This window comes from Pseudovirgaria hyperparasitica (assembly GCF_010093815.1).
Source record: "Pseudovirgaria hyperparasitica strain CBS 121739 unplaced genomic scaffold EJ05scaffold_15, whole genome shotgun sequence".
Lineage (NCBI taxonomy): Eukaryota > Fungi > Ascomycota > Dothideomycetes > Acrospermales > Acrospermaceae > Pseudovirgaria > Pseudovirgaria hyperparasitica.
In genome coordinates, this window is record NW_022985563.1 from 22263 (window position 1) to 46833 (window position 24571).

The 24571-nt window shown below is 40.9% G+C and overlaps 4 protein-coding genes across 4 annotated transcripts; 1 reads left to right on the plus strand and 3 right to left on the minus strand.

The window, feature by feature from the left end:
* Nucleotides 1-10427: 10427 nt before the first annotated feature.
* EJ05DRAFT_479084 (phosphotransferase family protein) lies at nucleotides 10428-11837 on the minus strand. The gene has a single exon (XM_033744595.1). The coding sequence runs from the start codon at nucleotides 11800-11802 to the stop codon at nucleotides 10504-10506; it is 1299 nt and encodes a 432-aa protein (XP_033597098.1). The 5' UTR covers nucleotides 11803-11837; the 3' UTR covers nucleotides 10428-10503.
* An 885-nt stretch (nucleotides 11838-12722) lies between these two features.
* On the minus strand, nucleotides 12723-14372 carry EJ05DRAFT_488813 (Opi1-domain-containing protein; the record flags this gene model as incomplete). Its single annotated transcript, XM_033745744.1, has 1 exon — nucleotides 12723-14372. One exon carries the CDS (start codon nucleotides 14370-14372, stop codon nucleotides 12723-12725), a length of 1650 nt encoding a protein of 549 aa, XP_033597099.1.
* A 1317-nt stretch (nucleotides 14373-15689) lies between these two features.
* On the plus strand, nucleotides 15690-16915 carry EJ05DRAFT_479086 (uncharacterized protein). Its single transcript, XM_033744596.1, has 2 exons — nucleotides 15690-16377; nucleotides 16440-16915. The coding sequence occupies exons 1-2, from the start codon at nucleotides 15778-15780 to the stop codon at nucleotides 16671-16673; spliced, it is 834 nt and encodes a 277-aa protein (XP_033597100.1). The 5' UTR covers nucleotides 15690-15777; the 3' UTR covers nucleotides 16674-16915.
* A 396-nt stretch (nucleotides 16916-17311) lies between these two features.
* On the minus strand, nucleotides 17312-24526 carry EJ05DRAFT_479087 (uncharacterized protein). Its single transcript, XM_033744597.1, has 5 exons — nucleotides 24121-24526; nucleotides 23897-24010; nucleotides 20018-23703; nucleotides 19644-19871; nucleotides 17312-19593 (listed from the first exon to the last, which is right to left on the minus strand). The coding sequence occupies exons 1-5, from the start codon at nucleotides 24218-24220 to the stop codon at nucleotides 17647-17649; spliced, it is 6075 nt and encodes a 2024-aa protein (XP_033597101.1). The 5' UTR covers nucleotides 24221-24526; the 3' UTR covers nucleotides 17312-17646.
* Between the last annotated feature and the right edge of the window lie 45 nt (nucleotides 24527-24571).

A 24571-nucleotide genomic window follows, 5' to 3' on the forward strand; every position in this document is an offset into this window, starting at 1 on the left:
TAAAATTAAGAAAGCTAAAAGAAAATATAAAGATCTATATAGATCTATATAAACTCGTACTAATCTATCTAGAAGAAGTAAGATCGCTTTAAAATAGAAACCGAAAAAACTAAAAACGCTAGATAAAAGAGACATATTAGTACTAATTAGTATAGATCTAAACCGATTAAGTTGGAGTAGGAGTAGAAGTACTAATTACCGCGATAGTTATATCTAATTCCTTCCGCTAGTTCTTATTTAGTATAGTATAGAGCTTTATAATATAAGTCTCTAGCCTTTCGTTCTAACGCTATAAATTCTATATAGCGCGCCTTATAGCTATAAACTCCTCTATAGAAACCTACGGAGCGGCGGGACCCGGGATAGAGAGGGACGGACTAGCGCGGGCACGCTAAGAATTATATAAATTAGCGAAAAGATTTAACGATCGGTATAGAACCATATACCTTTAGTATAGAAACTTCTAGATTAGAGCTATCTTCCCTAAATTTATAGCTCTTTAGCACGCGCGAGGAAGGAACCTTAGTCTTTTTACTAGAACCTTTTCTAGGAGTTTTAATATTACTAGTATATAGAAAGAAGTCCGAAGTGGTAGATATTCTAGTACTATTATAGAGATTAATATATATTAGTAAGAATCTATAACGATTTAAGAAAAACGATATTACCTAGTAATCGCGGTAATAATAGCTATAGTAGATTCCGATAAATCCTTACGGATCTTATTAGAATCGTACTCCTAGGCGTAACCCTTGCCTTAGGTATATAGCTTATAGAAAGCCTTCTCTAAGGCGTTACGATCGGTAGTACCACGCTCCTTATTAGTAGGGGTTACTAGAGGCCTAGTAGTAATCTATACTAATATAAGTAAATCTACGTAAAGTTCTTCGAACTTACTTAAATATCTATAAGTAATAACGCTTCTTAGTTATATAAGTACCGTATATTATAGATTTAGTACCGCCGTAAGTAATATATAACGGAAAGCGATAACTATAATAATATATAGCTAGATTATTAGAGCCCGGCCTAGGTCAGGGTAGATTAATAGCTTTCGACATATTAGTAACGTATACGAGATAGAGATTATTTAAAGGCGCCTGTTTCCGTACCGATTACTTTAGAGCGTCGAGATTTCGGGAAACTATATTATAATTATTATTAATTTATGCGGATTATTACGAATTATATTATTACTAGCTAAGGACGGCACGAAAATTAGTAAATTGCGTAAATCGCACTAAATTATAGTAAATCTACATAAATCTATATCTATAAGGATCGGGTAATATACCTAATAATCTAAAAAACTCTATAAAGAGTTAAGAAGTTTTTTAAAGAAAGGAATATTTCTAAGAAAAGATTTTAATATAGGTAGTACCCGGGCTTATCTAATTACATTACGTGATACGCTAGGCCTAATTAGGTAATCTTACCTATATAAGAAGTTAAGATGGATAAAATCTAGTTTATTAGGAAAACGCTTGTGTAAATCTTAGATTAGTAAATATTAGTAAGTATCTAAGACGAAGCGTAGAGAACGACTAAGGTCTTACGAGACTTAGGATAGAGATATAGGGATAGGTAACGATCTAGGTTACTAAGGGTAGCTTCCTAGAGGGAAGGGATAATTATTAGAACTTAGCCTTAGGTAGGACCCGATCTACACGTACCTTAGTTAATAGAGTTAGGAGGTAATATAAAGGGCGGTAAATAGTTACGTGCTAGATAGATCGGCGTCCCTTTATATATATACTCTCGGATTCCTACCGAAAGGGTTCGGTAGTAATTCGTTCTATGATAGAATACACCCTATTGTTCTATCTAACTACACTACTATCCAATAACCCTATTCTTATAGATAGACTCTAACTATAAATATATAGAGACTATAATAGATATATCTATATCTAATAAATAATAGAGAAGATAGCTATAGAAAGATACTAACTAGAAGAAGTATAGGGAGAACCTAGAATTAGTAATTCTAGACCCCTCTATAGTTAATATATCTAATAGCCCGACTATAGATAGAGCCGTATAAGTTCTTCTTTAAGCCTTCTAAAACTTAAGAGATAAATATATACTATACTAAATATATAAGTCTCTAGATATAAGGGGTATACTCTAAATATATAAAAGTAGAAGAGAAGCCCGGAGACTATATATATATATACTATATCTAGATAACTAAGATATAGAAGGAATAGAAAGAGGTAATCTAATCTTATAATAGGACTCTCTATAATAAATAATATAAATACTAGTATATAATTACTAAGAAATATATATAATAGACTATAGAGCTATAGTATATAGTAAAGTAGGCTAAGAGTATAGACGTGCTAATACTACTACTACTAATATATCCCCTAATATACTAGGGGAGGATATATACTATAAGCCCCGAAAAGATAGAGATTCTCTAAGAAGTTATATTTCCCCCCCTAGAGCTAGTAGATCTATTAGATATTAATAATAATATATATCTAGACGCGGTTAATATCTCTATAGAGATTATAGAAAAGGATATACTTAATACTATTAAAGTACTCCTAAATAATAAAGTATCTAGACTAGATAGAATACTAAATAGATATCTTAAATATACTATATAGGTAACCTTACTACTTATTAGTCTTATCTTCTAGATATATACTAAGAATAGATACTATCTCTAAAGCTTCTAGACTATCTATACTATTATACTTCTAAAGCTAGAGAAGAACCCTAACTCTCTAAAAGAATAGAGACTAATTACTCTTCTCTTCTATCTTAGTAAGATATTTAAAACTATAATTGCGAAGAAGATAAGTACTATAGTATAAGAATATAATCTTCTTCTAGTAAACTAGAAGGCGAAGACTAGGAGCTCTCTAATTACTACTATCTAATATATTCTTAAAGTTATCTAGACTATATAGAAGTAGAGATATATAATAATATTACTCTCCCTTAATATAGCTAGCGTATTTAATAAGGTAAACTATATAAGACTTATCTATAATCTATAGAAGAGATATATATCTAAATAGATTATAAAGTTTATATAATTCTTTCTTACTAAAAGAATTATCTAGATATATATCTCTAGATATTAAAGTAAATATAAGAAGATAATATATAGTATTCTATAAGGAAGTACTATCTCCCTAATCCTCTTTCTTTTCTTTACTATAGACCTTCTATAGAGAATATAATATATAGAGATAGTAGAATATACTAATAATATATACCTTCTAGCTATTAATAATAATACTAGTTTAATATATAAATACCTTAAATAAGACTATAAGAGATATATCTAGTAGGTAAAGCGCTATAGAGTAAAGTTCGCCCCTAAGAAATACTAACTTATATACTTTATTAACTACTATAGAAGATAGACTACTAAGGAAGAAGAGTAATATTCTAGAATAGATACTTTTACTAAACTACTAATATAGAGTATACGTGTACTTAGTATTATAATTAATAATAAACTTAAATAGAGTCTATAGATTATATATACTATATCTAGAGCCCTTAAGATAGAAGCTACTATATACTAGATTACGGCCTCTATATAGAGAACTACCTAGAATAAGGCGCGCTAGCTATATATATCTATAGTATAATCTACCTTTATATATAGATATAAGTACTAGTATATAGCCCTTATATAGACTAGGCGAATAAAGCTTAAGTCTATATAGAACTATATACTCTACCTTATATCTAGTATATATAAAGCTACTAATATAGTACTACTATAACACGAGATAAATATAATAAGTATATAGAACTTCTACTAGATATAGAGGGTAATATACTTTACTAAATAATAAGTATAGAAATATATAGGATATACTAAATATACCTTCGCTATACTATATATATAAGTTAGTATCTACTATTAAGCGCTACTATATATAGTCTAGACTTAACTATAGTATAAGAGTCTAATAGAGATAGACTTAAACTAAATTATATAAGAGATTAGGGATAATCTAGACGCCTCTCTAGACTAGTAGAACCCTTAGAAGCTTATACAGGCTATATAGTTATAGACCTAGAATAAATAGAAGGAAGTTCTCTAGATCTATTAGATATCCTAATAGAATAGATATCTAGAATAGATTTAGAAACTATAGAAGAAACTAAGTAGATAGATATATAAAGGGCTTATAAAAGCCTAAGTATCTATCCTTCTCTAAGCCCGAATAGAAGCTATAGAACTTCTATACTATCTATATTAGAGAGATATCCTAGACACGTCTCTATAGTATAAAGTATATAGCTAGAGAGATATAATATAGTACTATCTTATAATATATCTAGACCTCTATATATAATAATAATAATAATAATAATAATATTATATAACTAGGTAGAGTAGTACTCTATAGGCCTATGCCTCCTCTAGTCTAAGCCACTATATAAGAAGAAACCCTATAGAGAAAAACTTCCTTATATCTATAACTACATCTCATTAAACCTCTATTTCGTCTTAAGTATATAGCTATAGAGTACGCCTATTAGCCTATAGCCTATATTACTATTATTTTACCCTTAGGTAGCACGTATAGGTGCGGAGGTTATTAGTTAAGGGCTGCCCTTAACTAATAATCGGGGTTCTTCTAGGGTTCTTCCGGTATATATCGGGTTACTACCGGCGTATACCAGGTCTCTTCCAGCATATATTTCCGGGTCCACTAGTACTAGAGGAGTAGTAGATATATAAGTATCTATCAAGAGACATCCTTAGGGTACTTATTAAGCTATCATACAATATCTAAAGTCTTCATAACGTAGATAAGCTATTACCATTATATATAGAGGTTAGAGTATATAGCTAGATAGTGGCGTATTATACCTCTCCGGCCGCACGCCTTATACTATAGGGAGGTATTAGGAACGCCTCTCTTATAGATATAGTATAGGAGTCCTATAGCGCCCGTTCGGGCTTAGATGAGTATAGATGCTTAGGCTTTCGTTAGCCCTTTATATATCTATTTACTCGGTTCCTTCTATGGCCCTCGAATCTACTCTAGATACCTATCCTACTAGGAGGTCTAGTAGGTACGGAGTGCCTCTTTCTACTTATCTTAAGTCCACGACCGTATATTTTTCACGAGTTCTTAAAGGCTCTACTAGTCTAGGAGAGCGTCCGGGTTATCTCGGACTTCTTATACTACTTAGCTAGAGTCGGCTTCTATTAAGTATCTATACCGTATTTAATTCTAGCCTATATATAGGAGTGCGCGGTAATATATACTAATTCATACACGTAGCGCGGCGAAAGTATATTCTACGTTTTCTATGCGTTCCTATACTTATTATTTAGTAAAGTATACTACCCTCTATGTCTAGTAGAAGTTATATATACTTATGACGTCTGTCTCGCGTTATAGTAGCACTATATTAGTAGCTTTATATGCGCCTAATATAAGACGGAGTATACGGTTCTATATAGATTCGAGCTTTATTTACCTAGTCTATATAAGGGCCATATACTAGCACTCGTGTCCGTACGTAAAGGCGGGTCATGCTATAGATATATATAGCTAGCGTACCTTATCCCGGGCGGTTCCCTACGTAGAGGCTATAATCTATTATATAGCGGCTTCTATCTAGAAGGCCCTAGAGACGGCGTATACCACTTATAGTCCCTATTTAAGCTTACTATCTAGTATAACTCTAAGCGCGCGCATGCTTTATACTAGTAGTTCGTTAAATACGTCGATTCGGGGGCGTCGTTCGCCTTCCCTAGTTACCTATTTCCCTTAATAATTAATAAAGTGTATAAGCTAGTATTTCTCTAGGGCGAACTTTACTCTATAGCGTTTTACCCACTAGAGGCACCTCTCGTGGTTCTATTCTAGTCGTCTATACGTTCGGTTAGTATTATTATTAATAGCTAGGAGGTATATGTTATCGGCGTATCCGACTACCTCTATATACTTTATTCCTTAAAGAAGGTCTACCGTAAAGAAGAGGAATAGAATCGGAGAGATGGTGCTCCCTTATAGGATGCCGTATACCGTCTCTTTATATTTACTCTAGTACCTAGGGATATATATCTAAGTTATTCTTCCTATAAGGAATGACTATATAAAGCGTATAATCCATTCTAGTATTCGTCTTATCTAGAGGTTATAAATAAGTCTTATATGGTTTACCTTATTAAACGCTCCGGCCATATCGAGGGAGAGGAGCGATACTACCCGTCCCTATTTCCATGCGGCCTAGACGACTTTAATAATGTGTTAGATAGCTATTATTAGGGAGCTATCTACCTTTACCTTCTAGTTTAGAGGGAGGAGATTATATTTCTATGCCGCGGTACTTATCTTCTTTACTATCATGGCCTCTAGTATCTTACCTAGGTAGAAGAGAAGGGCGATTGGTCTCCATCCCTTTAGGGAGTTAGGGCTCTTTCCTAGTTTCGGGAGCATGATAGTATAGGCGACTCGGAAGCTCTAGGGGTGGTACCCCTACGTAACGTATACTTAGCCTCTAGTTCGAAGTCGGATGACTCCTATAGGTTCGACGTGCTCTATACCATTAGGCCCTACTCCTGTTTTCGCCTTATCTTATCCCCTTTAGGCTTATACCTCCGGCTCTACTAGAAGAGGGGCACGACGCCTCCTCTAGCTAGGAAACTACGAGGTTTACTCCTTAAACCTATATTACTAGCGTACGTACCTAGCGACACGTTCTATCTCTTTATAAATCGATACGCGTATCCGTTCTCTCGGGCCATATAGTAGTCTCCCCGGCTAGGACGTAATCCCGCCTACTTCTAGATATACTAAAGGTTAGAGCCCATTAAAGGGGTAAGGTCCTTAGAGCTAGTAGTTACTACTATATACCACGCCCTACCTTTAAGCATAGCTACTATCCGGTTTCGTATTACCTATAGAGATCTCTCTACGATAGGCCGACCGTGTCTTATAGGCGAGTATCCTTTAAATTCTATACGTGTATACTTACGTGACGCGCCTAGGCGACTTAAGTATTCTCTATCTACTAACCCGATCTATTTCTACTACTTTTTAATAGGTCCCTATAGCCGCCTCTTGCCTATATCCGTGTACTATTATATATATATACTAGCGCCCTACCTCCTACGGTAGACTATAACATCTCTTATACGCGGGAGCTACTCTATCTATCCTAGACCTAAGCGGTATCCTATATCGAGCGAAAGGTCTTAATAGAGTCGCGCTACTAGTGGTCGCGCTAGGCGTCTTAATAAACGTAGTTTAATACTATAGGAGAGTTAGCCTTAATAAGTTCATCCGTAGTAGTTTATAGTTGCCCTCGACGTGATTTCTCGCTAATTCTTACGCACCTAGAGCTATTTAAGCCTCGAGGTGTTCTATCGCGCTACTAGGACTTCCGCTTTCTCTACCTATATAGTAAGGTAGATTCAGGCCTACTTTTAACATAGTAGTAGCACGTTAGATGGTTTTCTTATCCCGGTATCCTCGTGGACTTCTCTTAACGCGTTAATTAAGAACAGGATAGAAGTATATACTATCCTAGCTGGTTTATTATGGTGTGGTCCCTATAGAGTAACGCGTCGCGAAAACTCTATAACTACCTACCTAGCGACGACGAGGTCACCATTAACGCCGCTCTAAACCTCTTACTACCTCCGAAGAGGCATTGCCTAGCTACGACGACGTAGACGCGGTTCGTGAGACTTCGTAGCTAGACCTCTATATATAGAGATAATTACTTATCTATATAATAAGAACCTCTAATATTATATAGTAGCTTAATAAGTACTCTAAGAAGATTACCTAGTAGATACTTATATATCTCTCTCTCCCTTAATACTAATAGATCTAGATATATATACTAGAAGTAACTAGGTATATACTAGATAGACCCTAGCGTACGTTAGAAGAACCCTAGAAGAACTCTAATTATTAGTTAAGGGTAACCCTTAACTAATAACCCCTATACTCTATATATACTATCTAAGGGTAAAATAATAGTACTATAGATTATAGGCCTATAAATATTTCTAATAGCTATATACTTAAGATAATATAAAGGTTTAATAAGATATAGTTATAGAGAGAAGGGAGTTTTTCCTTTTATAAAGGTTTCTTCTTATATAATAGCTTAGACTAGAGAAGGTATATATCTATAGAGTAAACTACTCTACCTAGTTATATAATATTATTATTATTATTATAGTATTAAACTATATTTATTAAGATATCTAGTATAATTACTAATAGTATAACTCTATTAAGATCTTTTACTTAATATAGAATACTACTTAGATCTAGAATAGATAGAGTAGCTTCTATATATAAGAGATATTATAGTCTACTATAGAAGGTAGAGCGCTAGTATATATAAATAATAATATATAGATATAGATAAGAGATAGTTATAGGGATCTATTAAAAAATAGTAGAAATAAATTAGATTAGTAGATAGAGAATACTTAAGTTACCTAGGCGTATTATATAAGTATATATATATAGAATTTAAAGAATACTTATCTATAAGATATAGTTAGTCTATTATAGAGAGATTCTTATAGATAATATAAAACTAGATAGTAGCTATACTTAAAGGCGGGATATAGTATATAATAATAACTACTAGCTCTAAGGACCTTATCCCTTTAATAGATTCTAATCTTTAATATATCTAGAAGTAGATAGAATTATATTCTAGCTAGAGAGACTACTATATAGTCTAAGAGAATAAATATATATATTAATTTATAAAGAGATAGAATATATTACTAGATATATATACTAGTAATATAGATTTAAAGAGTAAATCTTATAGTTCTCTAGCTAGAGAAGGTATTATATCTCTCTTCTAGTAGAGCTAGAGATATAAGTCTAAAGAGAATAAGATAAGATAAAAATAGAAGTAGAGTCTAATAGTATAGGGCACGTTAAACCTATAGAAGTTATCTAACTTCGAACTAGAGACTCTATAGTATAACCCGCCTTTATATACGGATATAAGTACTAGTATATAGCTCTTATATAGACTAGGCGAATAAAGCTCGAATCTATATAGAACTATATACTCTATCTTATATTAGATATATATAAAGCTACTAATATAGTACTACTATAACACGAGATAGATATTATAAGTATATATAACTTCTACTAGATATAGAGAGTAGTATACTTTACTAAATAATAAGTATAGAAATATATAGAAAATATAGAATATACTTTTACTATACTATATATATAAATTAGTATATATTACTATATACTTCTATATATAGACTAGAATTAAATAGGGTATAAGTACTTAATAGAAGCTAACTCTAGCTAAGTAGTATAAGAAGTCTAAGATAATCTAGATACTCTTCTAGACTAGTAGAGCCCTTAAAAACTTATAAAAAATATATAGTTATAGACCTAAGATAAATAGAAAAAGATACTCTATATCTACTAGATCTTCTAGTAGAATAGATATCTAGAATAGATTTAAGAGCTATAGAAGAAACTAAGTAATTAGATATATAAAGAACTAATAAAAGCCTAAGTATCTATACTTATCTAAGTCTAAATAGATATTATAGAACTTCTATATTATCTCTATAAGTAAGATATTCCTAATATCTCTCTATAGTATAAGGTATATAGCTAGAGAGATATAATATACTACTATCTAGCTATATACTCTAACCTTTATATATAATAGTAATAGCTTATCTATATTATAAAGACTTTAGATATTATATAATAGCTTAATAAGTATTCTAAGAATATCTTCTAATAGATACTTATATATCTATTACTTCTCTAGTACTAGTAGATCTAGAAATATATACTAAAAGAGACCTAGTATATACTAGTAGTAATCTAATATATACTAGAAGAACCCTAGAAGAACTCTAATTATTAGTTAAGGATAGCTCTTAACTAATAACCTCTATATCTATATATACTATCTAAGGGTAAAATAATAGTAATATAGACTATAGACTAATAGATATACTCTATAGCTATATACTTAAGATAAAATAAAGATTTAATAAAATATAGTTATAGATATAAAGAAGTTTTTCTTTATAGAGTTTCTTCTTATATAGTAGCTTAGACTAGAGAAGATATAGATCTATAGAGTACTACTCTATCTAGTTATATAATAATATTATTATTATTATATATATATAAGAGGTTATTATACTTAGTATACTCTATTAATTAATATATATAGATTACTAAAGTAAATTCTACTAGTATTTTAATATTTATATATATATATAGACCTTTCTATAGCCGTAGATAGTTATCTCTTTAAGCTTTTTAATAAAATATACTTTATATACTATATATTATATTTCTTAGTCTTATTTATTTAAGATACCTTCTATACTACTACCTCTACTTAAGGTAATATTATTATATATATCTTTTAAAACCTTATGGTTTATATATATATATATATAACTTATGAAGTTTTAGTATATTCCGCTATCTATCCATACCCTTTTTGGCGTGGGACCATTCTATTTATCTATGTAGTCCTTAGATGAACGCCCCAAAGCCGGTCGACAAGCCATTCCTTACGATACTTAAGTGGGGAGATACTATCTGGTAAATGTAGATACCAGTCATTTTCGTCCCAAGGAGTCAATGTTCTTGTAAGAGCCGTGCATTCATAGTAATTAGGATAGAAACCACTATCTTCCCAGTCAATGATTGCAGTGACCAACACGTTATTAGTGCCATCAATGCCTGGCTTCATGTCTACCATAATGTTATCTGTCCGAACATCACCGTGAGTGAAGACCACCTCCCTGTCTAATGATGATTCTCTAGCATCCCAGAACGAGCGAAGAAACTTGGCGTAAGTTTTGCTTCCGTGGTTGGGCGCAGACCATTGCAGTTCACTATACTGAGCTGCAGTGGTAATGTCTGGGAAGAGGCCGCATCCGTTGACACGTAACTCCTTAGCACCTTCGCCACAGACGCCACCTAGATTTTGAGCTTTCGGCTTTGTAATAGTTCTCAGGCGCGCAAAGATGTTGTCCAGCTGTTGCTGTATGGATGACTTCTGTAGAAATGAAAGCCTTGGCCATGCGTGAGACAGCGTAGTGCCAGGGATCAAAGACATGAATATCACCCGACAGGGACCGAATGCTATCAAGCCATACGGTCGTGGGGCAGGAATTTCCGGCGCGTTCTGCGCCAGATATTGCAAAGTGCTGTATTCCGTGTAATCTTGGCCTCCGTCGATAATCTTAGCCACGGTGTCATCGTTACATTTAAGCACCACACCCCGAACAGAACACTCCCAAAGCTTGGGTGAATTCCAAATAAGACGTTTCAGGCCATCGACAAGGTCATCTTGTCGTATTTCTCCGGGTGAGCATTTCTCACGACCAAGAAGCAAGCTCCGTACACCGGGAGACAGTGGAGACACCACACTCGCAGTCTCTACATCGTCCAACTTGTTTCGAAAATCTGGCTTCTTTGGAGCGATAACATGTTGAGGTTCCGCGGTCTTCGAAGTAACCAAGGAGCCCCTTTTACGAAAATAGCTCCTTGGGAATACAGACGATAGATCGACTTCTGGATCGGACTCAAATTTGATATTGAGTTCGTCTAGTGTCCTAATATTTAGTCTCCCAAGCTCAGAAAGTCTCGCAGACTGCGCAAGTAGGTGTGCATCGCGGTATTGGTTGTTAAATATCGACAGCAAATCTACGGCTGGATTGCTATCCAATGCGGCCTGGAGCTCGACCATGAGATCTTTATTCCATTGTGGGCCATCTCGAGAGAGTAGTGAAAGAGATTTCTGGCTGTTAAACATGGTTGTAACTAATGCTAGGAAGGATTAGAATGCGAGAAAAGGTTCCTAGCACTTCAGCCTGGGCGCCTCTATCTATAGATTTTCTAGCGCGACTCTTGGCACGTATCACGCGCGTAATATAGACATTCTAACTTAAGGAATTATAGAAAAGATATAATATTTCATCTAGCGCCCGCTAGTGCTCTAACTAGAACCCTAGCTTAAAAAAATATATTTTATAATATAAAAAGATAACTAGAACCTAATTTAAAAACGATGTCTACCGAGACAATGCTATGTTTGTTAGCATCTTACTTGCTGAAGCCCAATAGTTTTAGTTGCAACCCATAAGATCTCCCAGGCTTGGTCTGAGTTGAAGTATAATGGGACCTAGGTAGGTCTCAGACTGCTCCGTTGGGGACTGTGGATATATGCTGGGGCCACCAGCTAAGAGGAAGTTGTAGTGCGTATGTGTATATATTGACATAATCGACAGATGTTCAAATCAAGACTGACTAGAGTGAGGTCATCACCTAGGTGTACATGTACATGGCAAGTCCCGAGTCCCCGAACCACCACTAATAGCAATTGGTCGCCATGGTATGGCTAGTCATGTGTGGACTAAATGTGCATGACCACACTAAGTCGTATAGATTCTCTGTATCTGAACAAGTGTCGTGTTGGGAGTTTACATATATAGATCTAGAGGTGTGCTTGATTTTCAGTACATATGATGGCTGACGGAAAGATATATGGTATCAAGTTCGACATCGTGTATTCATATGTGCATGAGAGTTTCTCCTAGTCGACGGCCGGTGAAGTAACGAGGTCATTCCGCGTTGTATCATCCTAATTAGTGCTTCGTTGCCTCATCAAATTTCGTAACACATTCCGATGACTGCCACAGGGGCAAAACGATGTTAAGGGAAATCCCATCATTGTCATTGCTCGATCGCTATGGGCTTTGCAGGACCAGACTTTTCCTCACCTTGGATAGTCGAAGGCGTTGCCACTTGCATCTGCTGCTCTGCTCGCGGTGTTCTGTCTCGATCCATCTGTTCTATGACTTCGACGGGTGCGTGGCTGCTGCTGCTGCCTTCCAACGGTGCCCGTCCCATTCTACTGAGCCATGATTCTGCGCTTTCGATTGTACCGCCAATCACAGCGGCAACTTGTGCCATCACCTCAAGACTTTCTTGAGCGAACACGAGCATGTGGTGCGTTGTCGTGGCTTCGTAAGGTGTTGTACTTGCTGTGCTCCCAGAGTCAGATTGTTGTATCCTCTGCCACCGGACAGGTGCAGACATGACTTGACCGCGAACAACGCGACTGGCATTATCAGGTAATGCCCCCCACGTGTACTTGATCACGGATTGCATGACATGGTGTAACATCTTCCAAATGTTGCCTCCTAGCCTTTTCATCTCATCAGCAAGCTGGCGTGACCTCTCTTCTTCTTCAGCTGGTAAGCGTATAGCGCCATCACCGGTGGCAATGTCGGCTGACTCTTGTGCTGCTCTTCGATTGTCCTCATAGTCTCGCAGTAGACTCTTTAGACACTCCATTGATTCGCCAAGCTTCTCGGTAAAATGTTTTAATAGACTCATACAGAACTTGAGTCTTTCGAGCGATTCCTTGTGTAAAGCCGCGCCGAGCCCAGAAGTAGTCATGATTAATTGTGTGGACCAGTTGAGCTTCTGTTCAGGTCCGGGGCTTGTGGAGTTGATTTGTGTTGATGCCTTCTCTTCATAGGTGGGTGAGCGATTGTCATCGTATGCTGGTAGGGACTCGGTGTAGGAACTCGTCGAGTCGTTCCGAATCCGCGAACTAGCGGGTAATTGACGACCTCGTTCGATAACCGCATCATCACCTTTCTCAATCCGCCTTCGCTTACCAGCACCCTCGTCTTGGGCCTCCAGGTCGCTTGGTCGTCGGTGTTCCCCCAAGTATCTGCGTATGCCAACTTCCATACCAGTCCTGCGCCCCATCGAACTGATAGTGTTTGTAACCGGGGTACCAACGTTTCTTTCAATATACTCGGCACTATCGCGTACGATGCGAGGGGAGTAATTTTTCGTCAAGGCATATGCAGTCAGCGAGCCGTTTATCGTGGTACCGAGCCAAGGGTGACTCGTGGTCAACAATCTGAGAAGAGGCTCCCTGTCACATTCCTTCCCAATATCTTGCGTGATTATCGGAGGTACTTTACTACCTCTTGACGGTGGTTTGGAGAGTCCACACATGGCTTCAGCCGCAAGACGCACATCCGGGTCGTCGATAGAGACAGCACTTGGCACCCTCGACATTAGTGTCGCCTCTTCAACGCCTAACGATGCATCCATAGCCATTGATCCCCCAATCGTACCCGTGGGAACAGTCGGAAAGTTGATATGGCTAAAGGTGTCTCGTCCCAGCCAGGTGTCGCCATTTGACCGAGGAGGTAAGTGTAATGAGTCTAATTTCGGGAGATGTAGGTTGGATGATGGACGATCCACCGGAGGTTCTGAAGTTGGTACTGGAGGTAGAAATATTGTACTAGGGTCATGCGAGTAGGCTGGCGGACGATGGTGTTGCTGCCGCTGCTCCATCATACCGTCGCAAATATAAATGAATGGGTGAGCACAGGCGGTGAGACAACATTCAAGAGTAAGGGGTGAGTTATTGAGATGTCGAGGCCATGATTAGCGGGCTAGGTGTGCGACGAAAGACGGATATCGTCAGGCTGATTTAAGGCCGTGAGTGATAGTGATGGTGGGAGAGACATCAGACACGGGAAGGAAGAGAGCTGGCGAACGGCATGTGATCGTGATGGAACCAAGCATTCACCCGAATTTTCTAGTGTAAGCTCCACCTGCAATCCTATGATACCGCATGGGCGATAAAGACGCAATCGCAGGCCGATTTGATAGATGTATTAGGCTACGTTTGCAGCACGGCTTCGCTGTTGAGTCTACACGTTTTAAGCTCCATTCCTTTAGCCCTCCGACATGTGAAAAGGATTAGAGACCGCAATGGTTATTATGCTTGGCAAACGTTGTCTATCTTTGCAATCAGAGGGGTGGAGTTGACCACAGTAATGGGCGTCGCGCGATCTTCATTGTGACTCTTAGCAATCCCATCCTCCTCGAGGTCCCTCCCAGCATACCTGTCATCTCATTCGCACCATGACTGTCTTTAGGATTATCATACTACTATCGGATAATACGTCTGCAACTGGGGCACATGCTCGCGCTACTATTAAGTCCGCACCCCCACCAACTCATATACATACTAAGCGACCACGTGTTTTCACATGTACTTATATATTTTATATATTATTATATTTACTACTAGTATTATATACCTAATAGATATTATATTTGAATACCCTCTTTAAATACCTCTAGACTATATTAAGTAGCTTAGTACTAACTTTCCTAAGATTCTCTAATCTTTATTTGGTTTTTTCTATCTTAAGTTCTAGGCTATATATAGTTATTATATTAAAATTAAAATATAAGTCTAATTAGATAGAAGAAGATATTATAACTAGTATATAAAAGAAGATAGTATGACTAGATAAAATCTATTAATTATACGATTAGCCTCCTATCTACTTTAGAAGAAATGCAGAGCGGGTAGTTGTCTAACGTAGAGCCACTTAGCCACTTTCAGCTAGACTCATACCCATCGGTCGTAACACTTCCAAGACACGCCAATGAAGACTCTCGACGCGAACGATATATTCTCATATACCCGGCAGTTCGTACAGTTATGGCTTCGCTTTCGCGGGGTCTCCGTGCTCCAACAAGAGCAGCGTGTCAATTCCAGAATGTGATTGCATTGTCTGTGCCTCAACGACAATTTTCTGCGCGAGCTGCCGCCTTTCCAACCTTCCTCGATAGCCCCAATGTCGAATTGAACACCGCTTTTTTGCAATTTCGCGATAAACATCTCCTACCATACTATCTCAACAGAAAACAGTACAGGCTTGCCACGAGTGAAAAGTCCCGGCACATGCTTGAGCTAGATCCCATCGCCATTAAAGTTGGCAAGGCAGATACTACCCTGACGCATTTCGGTGGCCTTACGAAACTCCCCAAACGAAAACCCGCCATACACCACTTCATATCTTTAATGAAATCGGAAGAAGACTGGCATAATCTCGTGTTGCTGCTCGAAGGGCTTGAGGGTACCGAGAATGGGCTCAGCAAAGCCCTGAAGGTTACCGTTCTGCATAAGATCATCAACGAAGACAAATTCTCCATTCTTGTCAAAATTGTAGGGAATCCCGAGAAGTACGGCTTCCGCTTGACCGACCCAGACATCTCCGAGGGTGTCATAACCGCAATTCACCAACACGCCTCCCTTCACGCGTGGGATTCACAACGAGTGAGGCACGCCTTCAAGGCAGCGGACCAATTTGTGGACTTATCAACACGCGACTTCTACCGTGCTGATCCTACCGTACAACGGAACCCACACTTGATCGCTTCCGCGTTGGAAATGATCACGAAACTCATCAGTCTTGGGGTCGCCGGAGACCTAGAAAAAGCTAGGGGCCGTGAGTATGCAGAGCGCTTCATGGCAGTGGTGAAGCAAGAGAATCTATGGAAGGTATATACCCGTTCATAGCACATATAATGCTATCAGAGTGGCAGCTAATCCGTGGACTTCAGAAAAATGACCTCATGCCTAAATCGCACATGAGGTGGCAACGATATTGGTTGCCGCCAGTCATTGGGATGTGGAACGCAGTGAAACAAGCCCTCGCTGTAGCGGAGGAGATCAAATTGGAAGATCGGCAGTTGACCCAAGATGTTGAAGAAAACTTGAGATTACAGCTTGCGGAGGTCAAGCTGACATCGCGAGTCTTGACACATGATCTGGAAAGCTGTGGATGGCTATTCTGATATAGACAGTATCTTCTAGGAGAAGTACGAAGTAATCGAGTAGAATATTGGCACATTTAGTCGGTGTAAAGAAATGGCATGTGTCGACCATATGTGTGTGCACTGCGTTGTACATGGTTTTGATAGATAAACGCTTTATATAGTATAGGTAGCTGGCTGAGATGTGAGATGGGCGAAGACGTACGCGCTCATAAATTCACACCTGTTCATCAGAAACCCTCCTTTTATGGATCTGATATAGCTCTCTCTGCAGGTTAGGAGTGCAAGGTTTTAGCTAACGCCTTGGTCCGCCTGAAGGTGCAAGTAAATACGTGAATGGGCTGACCGTAGGTGCAAAAGTAACGCTAATACCCCCGACGCCAAATAGGTCGGTAGGGGAAGAGTATGAGTATCGAAAGAGATCATTAATCTTCATAAAGGGACAGTATGTATTTGATACATGGGCAACAAGGGGTTGCAAATGTCGTGGATCGTCTCCTACCAAAAGTCACTCATTTCACCCGCCTCTATAACCATACGTAGCTTTATTCCACTAGAACTCTAGAGCTATAATGTTATTATATACCCCTTTCTATAAGTTTAAAGGGAATATAAATATAGTAAAAATATGTGATTAGTAATGCCTTCACCTAAAATTGGAGACTCGGAACAAGCCATGACTTTTACAAACCTTAGGAGGTTGGGAGATGGACGAACAAAGACGCTGATTCCAGAGGAGTCCGGTCTAAGTGGGAAACTACTCTGTCCACGCCCCAAAACCATGTATGATAGGGTTGGTAACATTTTCATCTTAGATGCACTATCTAGTATTACAGCTCTACTTATACGACTTTTCCGTCTTATATGCATTCGCCAAGTTTGCATATCATTGTACAACACTTTCTCAACCTTTTGCACCATGTCGGCCGAGCAAATCTGAATATAGCGAAGTAGAGCATAAGGTACGTATTCCTCTTTGGTGGTAGCTCTACACTCAACGAGCATAGGCGAGTACTCCCCGAAAATATTCCACTCCCCTTTCGCGTGCACACCTTAGCCAGCCATCTTCCATAAGCGGCAACTTCACGATCTCGCTCTTGCTAATGGCGTCTTCACTTTGTACCCAGCCGGCTGTGATTCGTGCCATCTCCCAGACCGCCGCCCGCTCTTGTAGCCCCAGTTTGCCGTCCTCCAGGGTCTTGGTCATTTCAGATAGTGCGGCGACCAGGCGTTTCAGCACCATACCACGCTCTTCTTTCAAGACTGTCCCACGTGTAATAGCTCCACGCCCGGTGTCCATCAGATAGATGAAGTCGAGGTATATCTGCCCACCTTGGCTCCAGTAACGCATGGTATTGCCAGTTCCTCCTGAAACAGCATCCTTGCCACATGTCGGCTTCCTGTGACTCTGCGGACGCTCGAATGCGCCAAGAAGTTGGCGAAGGATGACATAGTCTCGCGAAATTATGGCAGAGGGTGCGACCACAGTGCATAGTACGTCATGTGCAGCAAAGTAGTCTGCGGCAGCCAAAAGGTGTTGAATCTCTAGGGTAGGATCCTGTAAGACCGCACGTGCATAAAGAGCCTTGGCGGAGTGTAGCCAATGCAATGGAAGTTGCAGAGTAGTGATCAGCAGTTCGCAATCAGACTTCAGTCGTTCATGTGCTGGTGAGGGGTCGGGCGTCGTCGGCAGGATCTCGAAATCGCCAGACTTCAATGTGAGAACTCTCCTTATGTTTGATTCGCGGAGGCTAGCACTGGAGAGATGCAAGTAAACAAATATGGAAGTCTTCCAGGCTTGAGTATCTTCGAGCATGGCTCCATATGTCAGGGTCAAGTCGTCAGATATGGCAACAGCGCCATGAGGGTCGCTTCCAATGCTGACGCTCTGCATTGAAGAGGTAGAGGACACCATGCTTGCGTCCAGTTTCGCTCGTTTTTGTTGCACTGGAAGCTTGATTTCCTTGCGAGTACGTAGTAGTGTAATGAGCTGCCAGCTCAGGCGGGCATCCAGAGGGTTCCCCGAGGCATTAGCCGGTGCCAGGATCTCTTCAACATTGATTGGGATGTCCTTGAACTGTACAGCGTACAATTTGAGCAAACCCCATAGCAGATCTTCAATATGATCGGCAGCGCAGCCGCTGGACCTGTTGGTTTGCTGCTCCTCAGCAAACCATGGCACTGGCTTCACATATTCTCGGCCCTCTCGTAAGTCGCTTTCGTACTGTGCCACAGCCATCGCAATATCTTCTGATGGTAAAGTGCCATACCAAAGACGAAGGCCAAAGGCGCGACGCCAGTCCATTTTGAAGCGTGAGCTAATCCTGAAAGTGGTCGCTTTGTTTTCCGGCCCAGAGCCGCTTTTGCCATCAGAAGTAGAGCAGTTACCTGCTAAGAGTTCGTAAATTGCACGAATTGTGTCTGTCATCTCAGATAGTACATTAAGAGTCCTCCACTCTTCAAGCTGACTACCAATCTCACGCCGCATTGATTCGGAGCCGCCAATCTGAGCTACCATTGTAGCAAGATGTAAATTGCGCCCTTCGAGAAGTGAAATACACGCATCCGAGATGTTATGCGCAGACAATTGTTGAAGAGCTTTTGTCTCCGAGACATTTGTCCTCTCCGCATGACTATCAGCGTCGACTTGTACGATGGACTGCCAGAATTCGGACAGGCGATCTTTTCGAAAAAGGGTCTCATATGCTGCAGACCGAGACTGGGGCATTGCTTCAGCTGTTTCTAAGTTTGGCTTGTCAAACAGAATGCTAGCCAGGTGCCAGACTTTCTGTTCGTAGGCTCCATCGCTTGTCGAGGTATCGACTCGAGCAGCAAAATCAGCGAAACTGAAGGGGACGCTGTGCTGTATGTATGGAATGTTATCGTCATCTTTGCGGATTTGGAAGAAGTTCTTTAAGTACACCATGGTGTCTGGGACAGCCTGACGAAAATTAGTCATGTCTGCGCTTCTTTTCAATACACCAACTTTACATTTTTTGGTACTGCTACTTGCGCGTACCGAATGTCTTTTTGCTCGCCTACCAAAGGTTGATTTACGTTCACAACCATGCCCTCGTCTAAGGTTGGGGCGTTTGCGTTAATGGCGTAAACTAAGGTACCGTCGGGGCTCCAATGTGGCTTATTGCACTCGTGAAAGGCTTTGTCATTTCCGGTCAATTGACTCGCATCTGTGACTTTGGGCTTCTTTGTGAAGGGGATCTATTGGACAGAGGGTTCAGCAATCATATCTTAGTTTCATGTTTACATACACTTGTTAAGCCATCCAGTAGGCAAAGAAAGGTCCACTAATAGCCCAAGCTTCGTAGGTGGTAGATGGCGAACATACGAGATTAAGGGAGTCAAACCTTTGAGCAGAGTCCATCTACATTTATTTTCGGTTGAGAATTAATAAGTGGCTTCTCGTCGCGTCCATAAAGGGAATTCATTATATCCATACTGGTGCGGAATGGTTTATCCTCGTCACTCAGTTTTTTCGGTTCGTGGAAGCTTAATTGTTTCTGCTGGAGAACGGTGCCTTGGGACTCTCTCAAAGCTTGTCGATCGCGCTTCGTGGGGCTGACGGTAAGTTGGAGCTGGGTAGTCCAATTATCTTGAAAGTCTACTAACTTCTTACTCGGTGTGCCTACCAGAGATCGACCTGTGCGACTTGTCTTGAGGATCGACTTTGGCGGACCCAAGCATTTCGTGGTCATTGCAGCAGCTGTAAGATGCTCCATGGTGGGTGCAGGTACGGGAAAGGATCCTGCCATTTCTTGATCCTTGTCCAACACCGATTCCCTCACGTCGAATGTGTCCCCATCTGGACCATTTTCAGGGAAAGAACCCATGGAGCGCTCATCTAAAAAAGACCGAGTGCTGTTGAGAGTATCGTCATGATCGTCAGCGTTGTGGTCCACCATAGGTTCATCTTCGAACCCGCCGGGAACGCTAGTCTTTCTTCGTCGCTGAAATTCAAATGTGTCGTCAAGCTCGGAGTCTACATCGCTGAAACCACTCAGGTCGTCCGCTGTGATTGTGGACAAGGGAGTCCTAACAGGCGTGCGAGTTTTTGGCGTTGGGGTGTCTGGAGGAGCGCTTAGCATGCTCGATTCCAAATCATCCTCCACGTTGCTGTCGTCTCCTTCAAAATCCATGCCGTATTTCGTGAAGTGGTCGACTCTAAAAGTCCATATACCTGTTTTCATGTCATAGTTGACAAATTGGGTATCAGGAACGCGCTTCAGTCTAGACACATGCTTCTCGAAACGGGGACCTTTGTTCTCATGAACTGGTAACCTCCCAGCTTTAGCACGAGGCCAAGAATTCTCAAGCACAATAGTGGAAGGGACATTCATCCCCATGCCGCGCGGGGGCTTTTTAACCGGACCGTCCCCAGAATACACAGAGGCAGATCGGACTTCAATCTCAACAATACCGCCAGTGATCTTGTCCAATGGTGTTGAAGAAAGATCAGCTTCACTGAAGATGACCTTGCCCGTGTTCACTCGACCTACCGTAAAATCTTTCACGTGCTTCAGCTGGTCACGGCTCATCTTTCGCAACTCAGCTATAGACGGTATCGTAAAGTATTCTGCGGGCTCTTTGTCTTTCATTGATTCCAGGGGATTTGGTTTAGCAGACTGTGCGGATGACGACATGTTCTCGGGTACGCTTGCTAAAGCCTTGCCATTGATAGAATCTCCTTCGGCATGGCTAAAGCCATGGACAGCTCCATTAGGCTTTGTAGCACTATCTTCGGCGGTAGTGCGCACTAAAGCTTGACTGTCACCTATTTCTGAAGTTTCAGTTCCAGCGCTCGTAGCAAAAGTCACACTCTTTACGTTTTTAGTGTTCTTGAGTGGGCTTGGTGCGATACCATTGTTGACTTCAGCCGGCGTGAATAGATGGTGAGAGCCGTTCACGTTGCGATTGATGTGGAGCCGTTTCAGGCTACCTGAAGCATAACCGCGCGGGCTCGCAGTGAACGCTCCAGGGGAGAGGATGCTGTCATCCGGTGTGAAGGAACCTCTAAGGTTGCTAGTGGAAAAGCTCTTGCCCAAAGACCTACTAAAGCTGGAGCCGTTCAGCAAGTTGGAAGCAAAGCTACCGGGACTAGCATTACTGGCAGCACTGCCAGGGGTACCATAGGTTGAGTAAGAGAAACCGAAACCAGTGGGCGGACGCTTTTGAGGGGTGATGAGACGAGTTGAAGCAGCCGGGTTCAACTTGTGTTGCGGTAGAATGGCATTTTTTTTGGCCATGTGGTTGCCTTTGAGGGGGGTCGCAATTGGGCCAACACTCTGAGATGGATTCTCGAGATGTGCAAAGAGCTGCTCGTTGCCATAGGGCAAGTTGTCGAGGCTAGCCACCAAGCCTTGAGGCCGATTTTGCGTGTTCTGGGAGCCAAACAAGCTGTGGTTCATTTGAGGCTGGGGCTGCTGCTGATGCTGAGAACCTCCAAAAAGACCTCCATTCGACCCTGTATTTTGCTGTTGAGCTTGATTCTGGCTCCCAAAGAGACCATTACCACCGGTCGAGTTGGTTCCGCCAAATAATGACAATTTGCCTTGGTTTTGATTCTGCTGGCCGAACAAGCCCGTTGCCTGGTTTTGCTGATTTTGATTGCTCAGGCCACCGAACAGTCCATTATTAGTATTGGTCGCTGCCGGCTGCGAACCAAAGAGACCAGTAGTACCTGTGGGCTTTTGGCCAAACAGACCACCGTTTGCAGGTTGATTTTGGTTGTTAGTAGCACCGAATAAACCACCACCAGTATTCTGTTGTTGACTATTCTGACCAAATAGACTACTTCCAGTCGCTGCGCTCGTTTGGGCACCAAAAAGACCTGGCTTCGGTGGATTATTGTTGTTTGTCTGACCAAAAGTACCACCGCCTCCAAATAGACCTCCAGAAGGCTGTTGAGCACTTTGCTGCTGATTGTTCTGACCAAAGCTACTTCCGAATGCAGAATTTGTATTCTGTTGTTGGTTATTTGCTCCGAAACCAGTATTGGTATTTTGTTGCTGTCCGAAGAGACCACTGCCTGTTGAGGTAGAAGTGCTTTGTCCAAAACCAGTAGTGTTGTTTGTGTTGGAGCCAAATGTACCCGTTCCTGTACTAGCTCCAAATCCTCCAAATGCAGGTTTATTTTGAGCCTGATTGTTGTTGTTGTTGGCGCCGAAGAGCCCTCCAGTTGGTGGAACGCTTCCGAAGGCGCCAGTGGCACCATTACTCACTCCAAATCCAGTGTTGCCACTGCTTGATCCGAACAGTCCACCTCCAGCTGTTCCAGAAGTTGCCGCGCCTCCAAAGAGACCTGAACTAGCTGGTTTGTTCTGACCGAAGAGCCCACCTGCTGGGGTATTGCCGAACGTGGACGTGTTATTTGCTTGCCCAAAGCCAGCAGGCTGCTGAGGCTGCTGATTATTGTTATTGTTGTTGTTCCCGAATAGCCCTCCACCGGTTGTGTTTGTACCAAATCCTCCGGTGGCAGCGGTGTTAGTGGTACCTCCGAAGCCACCAAAACCACTGCTTTGGCCGAACGTACCACCTTGTCCATTTGTAGTCCCATATCTCTTGCCCTTATTGTAGTCCACTAGTCTCAGCTCCTCCTGCGAGAAGTTCTTGTATTGATCCATGGTGGATATGCTTTGATAGGACACGGAGGCAGCGCCGGGAGCTTGTCCATCCTTTTCATTCACAGGCTGGAATGGCACAGCATCTGTCCCATTGTTCTGGGTAGTATTTGCACCAAAGCCAGTGGACCCACCGCCGAACGTGTTGTTATTGCTTCCAAACCCTGTGTTTGCACTCCCAAAGAGTCCTCCTCCCGTTGGAGTTCCACTTCCAAAGGTAGGTTTCGCAGTTCCAAAGACACCACCACTGGTGCCTGTGCTACCAAAACCGCCAGATGTTTGGTTGTTGTTCTGGCCGAAGGCGCCGAAGCCTGTCGAAGTAGCAGCATTGTTGTTACCTCCAAAAAGCCCTGTCCCGCCAAAAGTTGGTTTATTCGCACCAAACCCGGAAGAAGTATTGTTATTGTTGCCAAAACCTTAATTGTAGTCAGCGAATGCTCCGAATATAGTCATTCACACCTCGACGAAGCCCAATGAGCCGACGCGTTTCCGCACACATTTGTTGCCTATCCACAGCATAGGAACGCAACGAGGGACTCATTGCAGGAAAGAGAAGCTGACAAACAATAATGAAGGGCACATGGTAAGGATGTAGCGAGATTTACGTACCTCCAGTATTACCACCAAAGCCTCCACCAGTAGATCCGAAGGCGCCAGTGTTGTTGTTGTTATTGTTGTTGTTGTTGTTTGCACCGAAACCAATGTTCGCAGACGCTCCGAAGCCTGTAGAAAGAAGATTAAATCAGAACCTGGATGCTGTATTTGCGGGATCGCATTGGTATAGAAGGTATATATGACTGAGAAATATACAAATGAAACAGAGTCTAACTTACCAGTACTGTTATTATTGTTGTTCTGTCCAAATCCGCCAAAGCCGGTGTTCTGCTGCTGACTGTTCGCGCCGAAGCCGCCGAAACCACCGAAGCCAGACATGGTCGCGAAATAGACTGCGTGACGAGAAGAAAGATCGCTCCGCCTGTATCGGACACAGAATGAAGAGTAGGTAGCGTGACAGACAAGATAAGGCTCGTTGCGTTAGCTGCACTGAAGTGGAATATCGGATCGCGCGAACACGCGCCCTGTCGTATTTTTGGGCCGATGAGAGAAGACGTACAGGTCGAAAGCAGGACCAGACGTGTGACGAATAGATGTAGCACTCAACTCGTCGTGTAATGACGGATATCGAGGCGTTGTAATTTGAACATGAAGATGAAGGGTGGCGGTCGCAAAGGAAAGTTGACTTGTCGTGTGGTTCGGGCGTTATGATCCTGACGCTAGGCCATG

What these genes read in the sequence shown, in the direction of transcription:
- EJ05DRAFT_479084 (XM_033744595.1), bottom strand. Translation starts at nt 11,802, where the DNA reads ATGTTTAACAGCCAGAAATCTCTTTCACTACTCTCTCGAGATGGCCCA.
- EJ05DRAFT_479086 (XM_033744596.1), top strand. Translation starts at nt 15,778, where the DNA reads ATGCTTGAGCTAGATCCCATCGCCATTAAAGTTGGCAAGGCAGATACT. An exon ending in AGCAAGAGAATCTATGGAAG is followed by an intron (nt 16,378 to 16,439) that starts GTATATACCCGT and finishes CGTGGACTTCAG; the next exon opens with AAAAATGACCTCATGCCTAA.
- EJ05DRAFT_479087 (XM_033744597.1), bottom strand. Translation starts at nt 24,220, where the DNA reads ATGTCTGGCTTCGGTGGTTTCGGCGGCTTCGGCGCGAACAGTCAGCAG. An exon ending in CAACAATAATAACAGTACTG is followed by an intron (nt 24,011 to 24,120) that starts GTAAGTTAGACT and finishes TTCTTTCTACAG; the next exon opens with GCTTCGGAGCGTCTGCGAAC. An exon ending in CTTTGGTGGTAATACTGGAG is followed by an intron (nt 23,704 to 23,896) that starts GTACGTAAATCT and finishes ACTACAATTAAG; the next exon opens with GTTTTGGCAACAATAACAAT.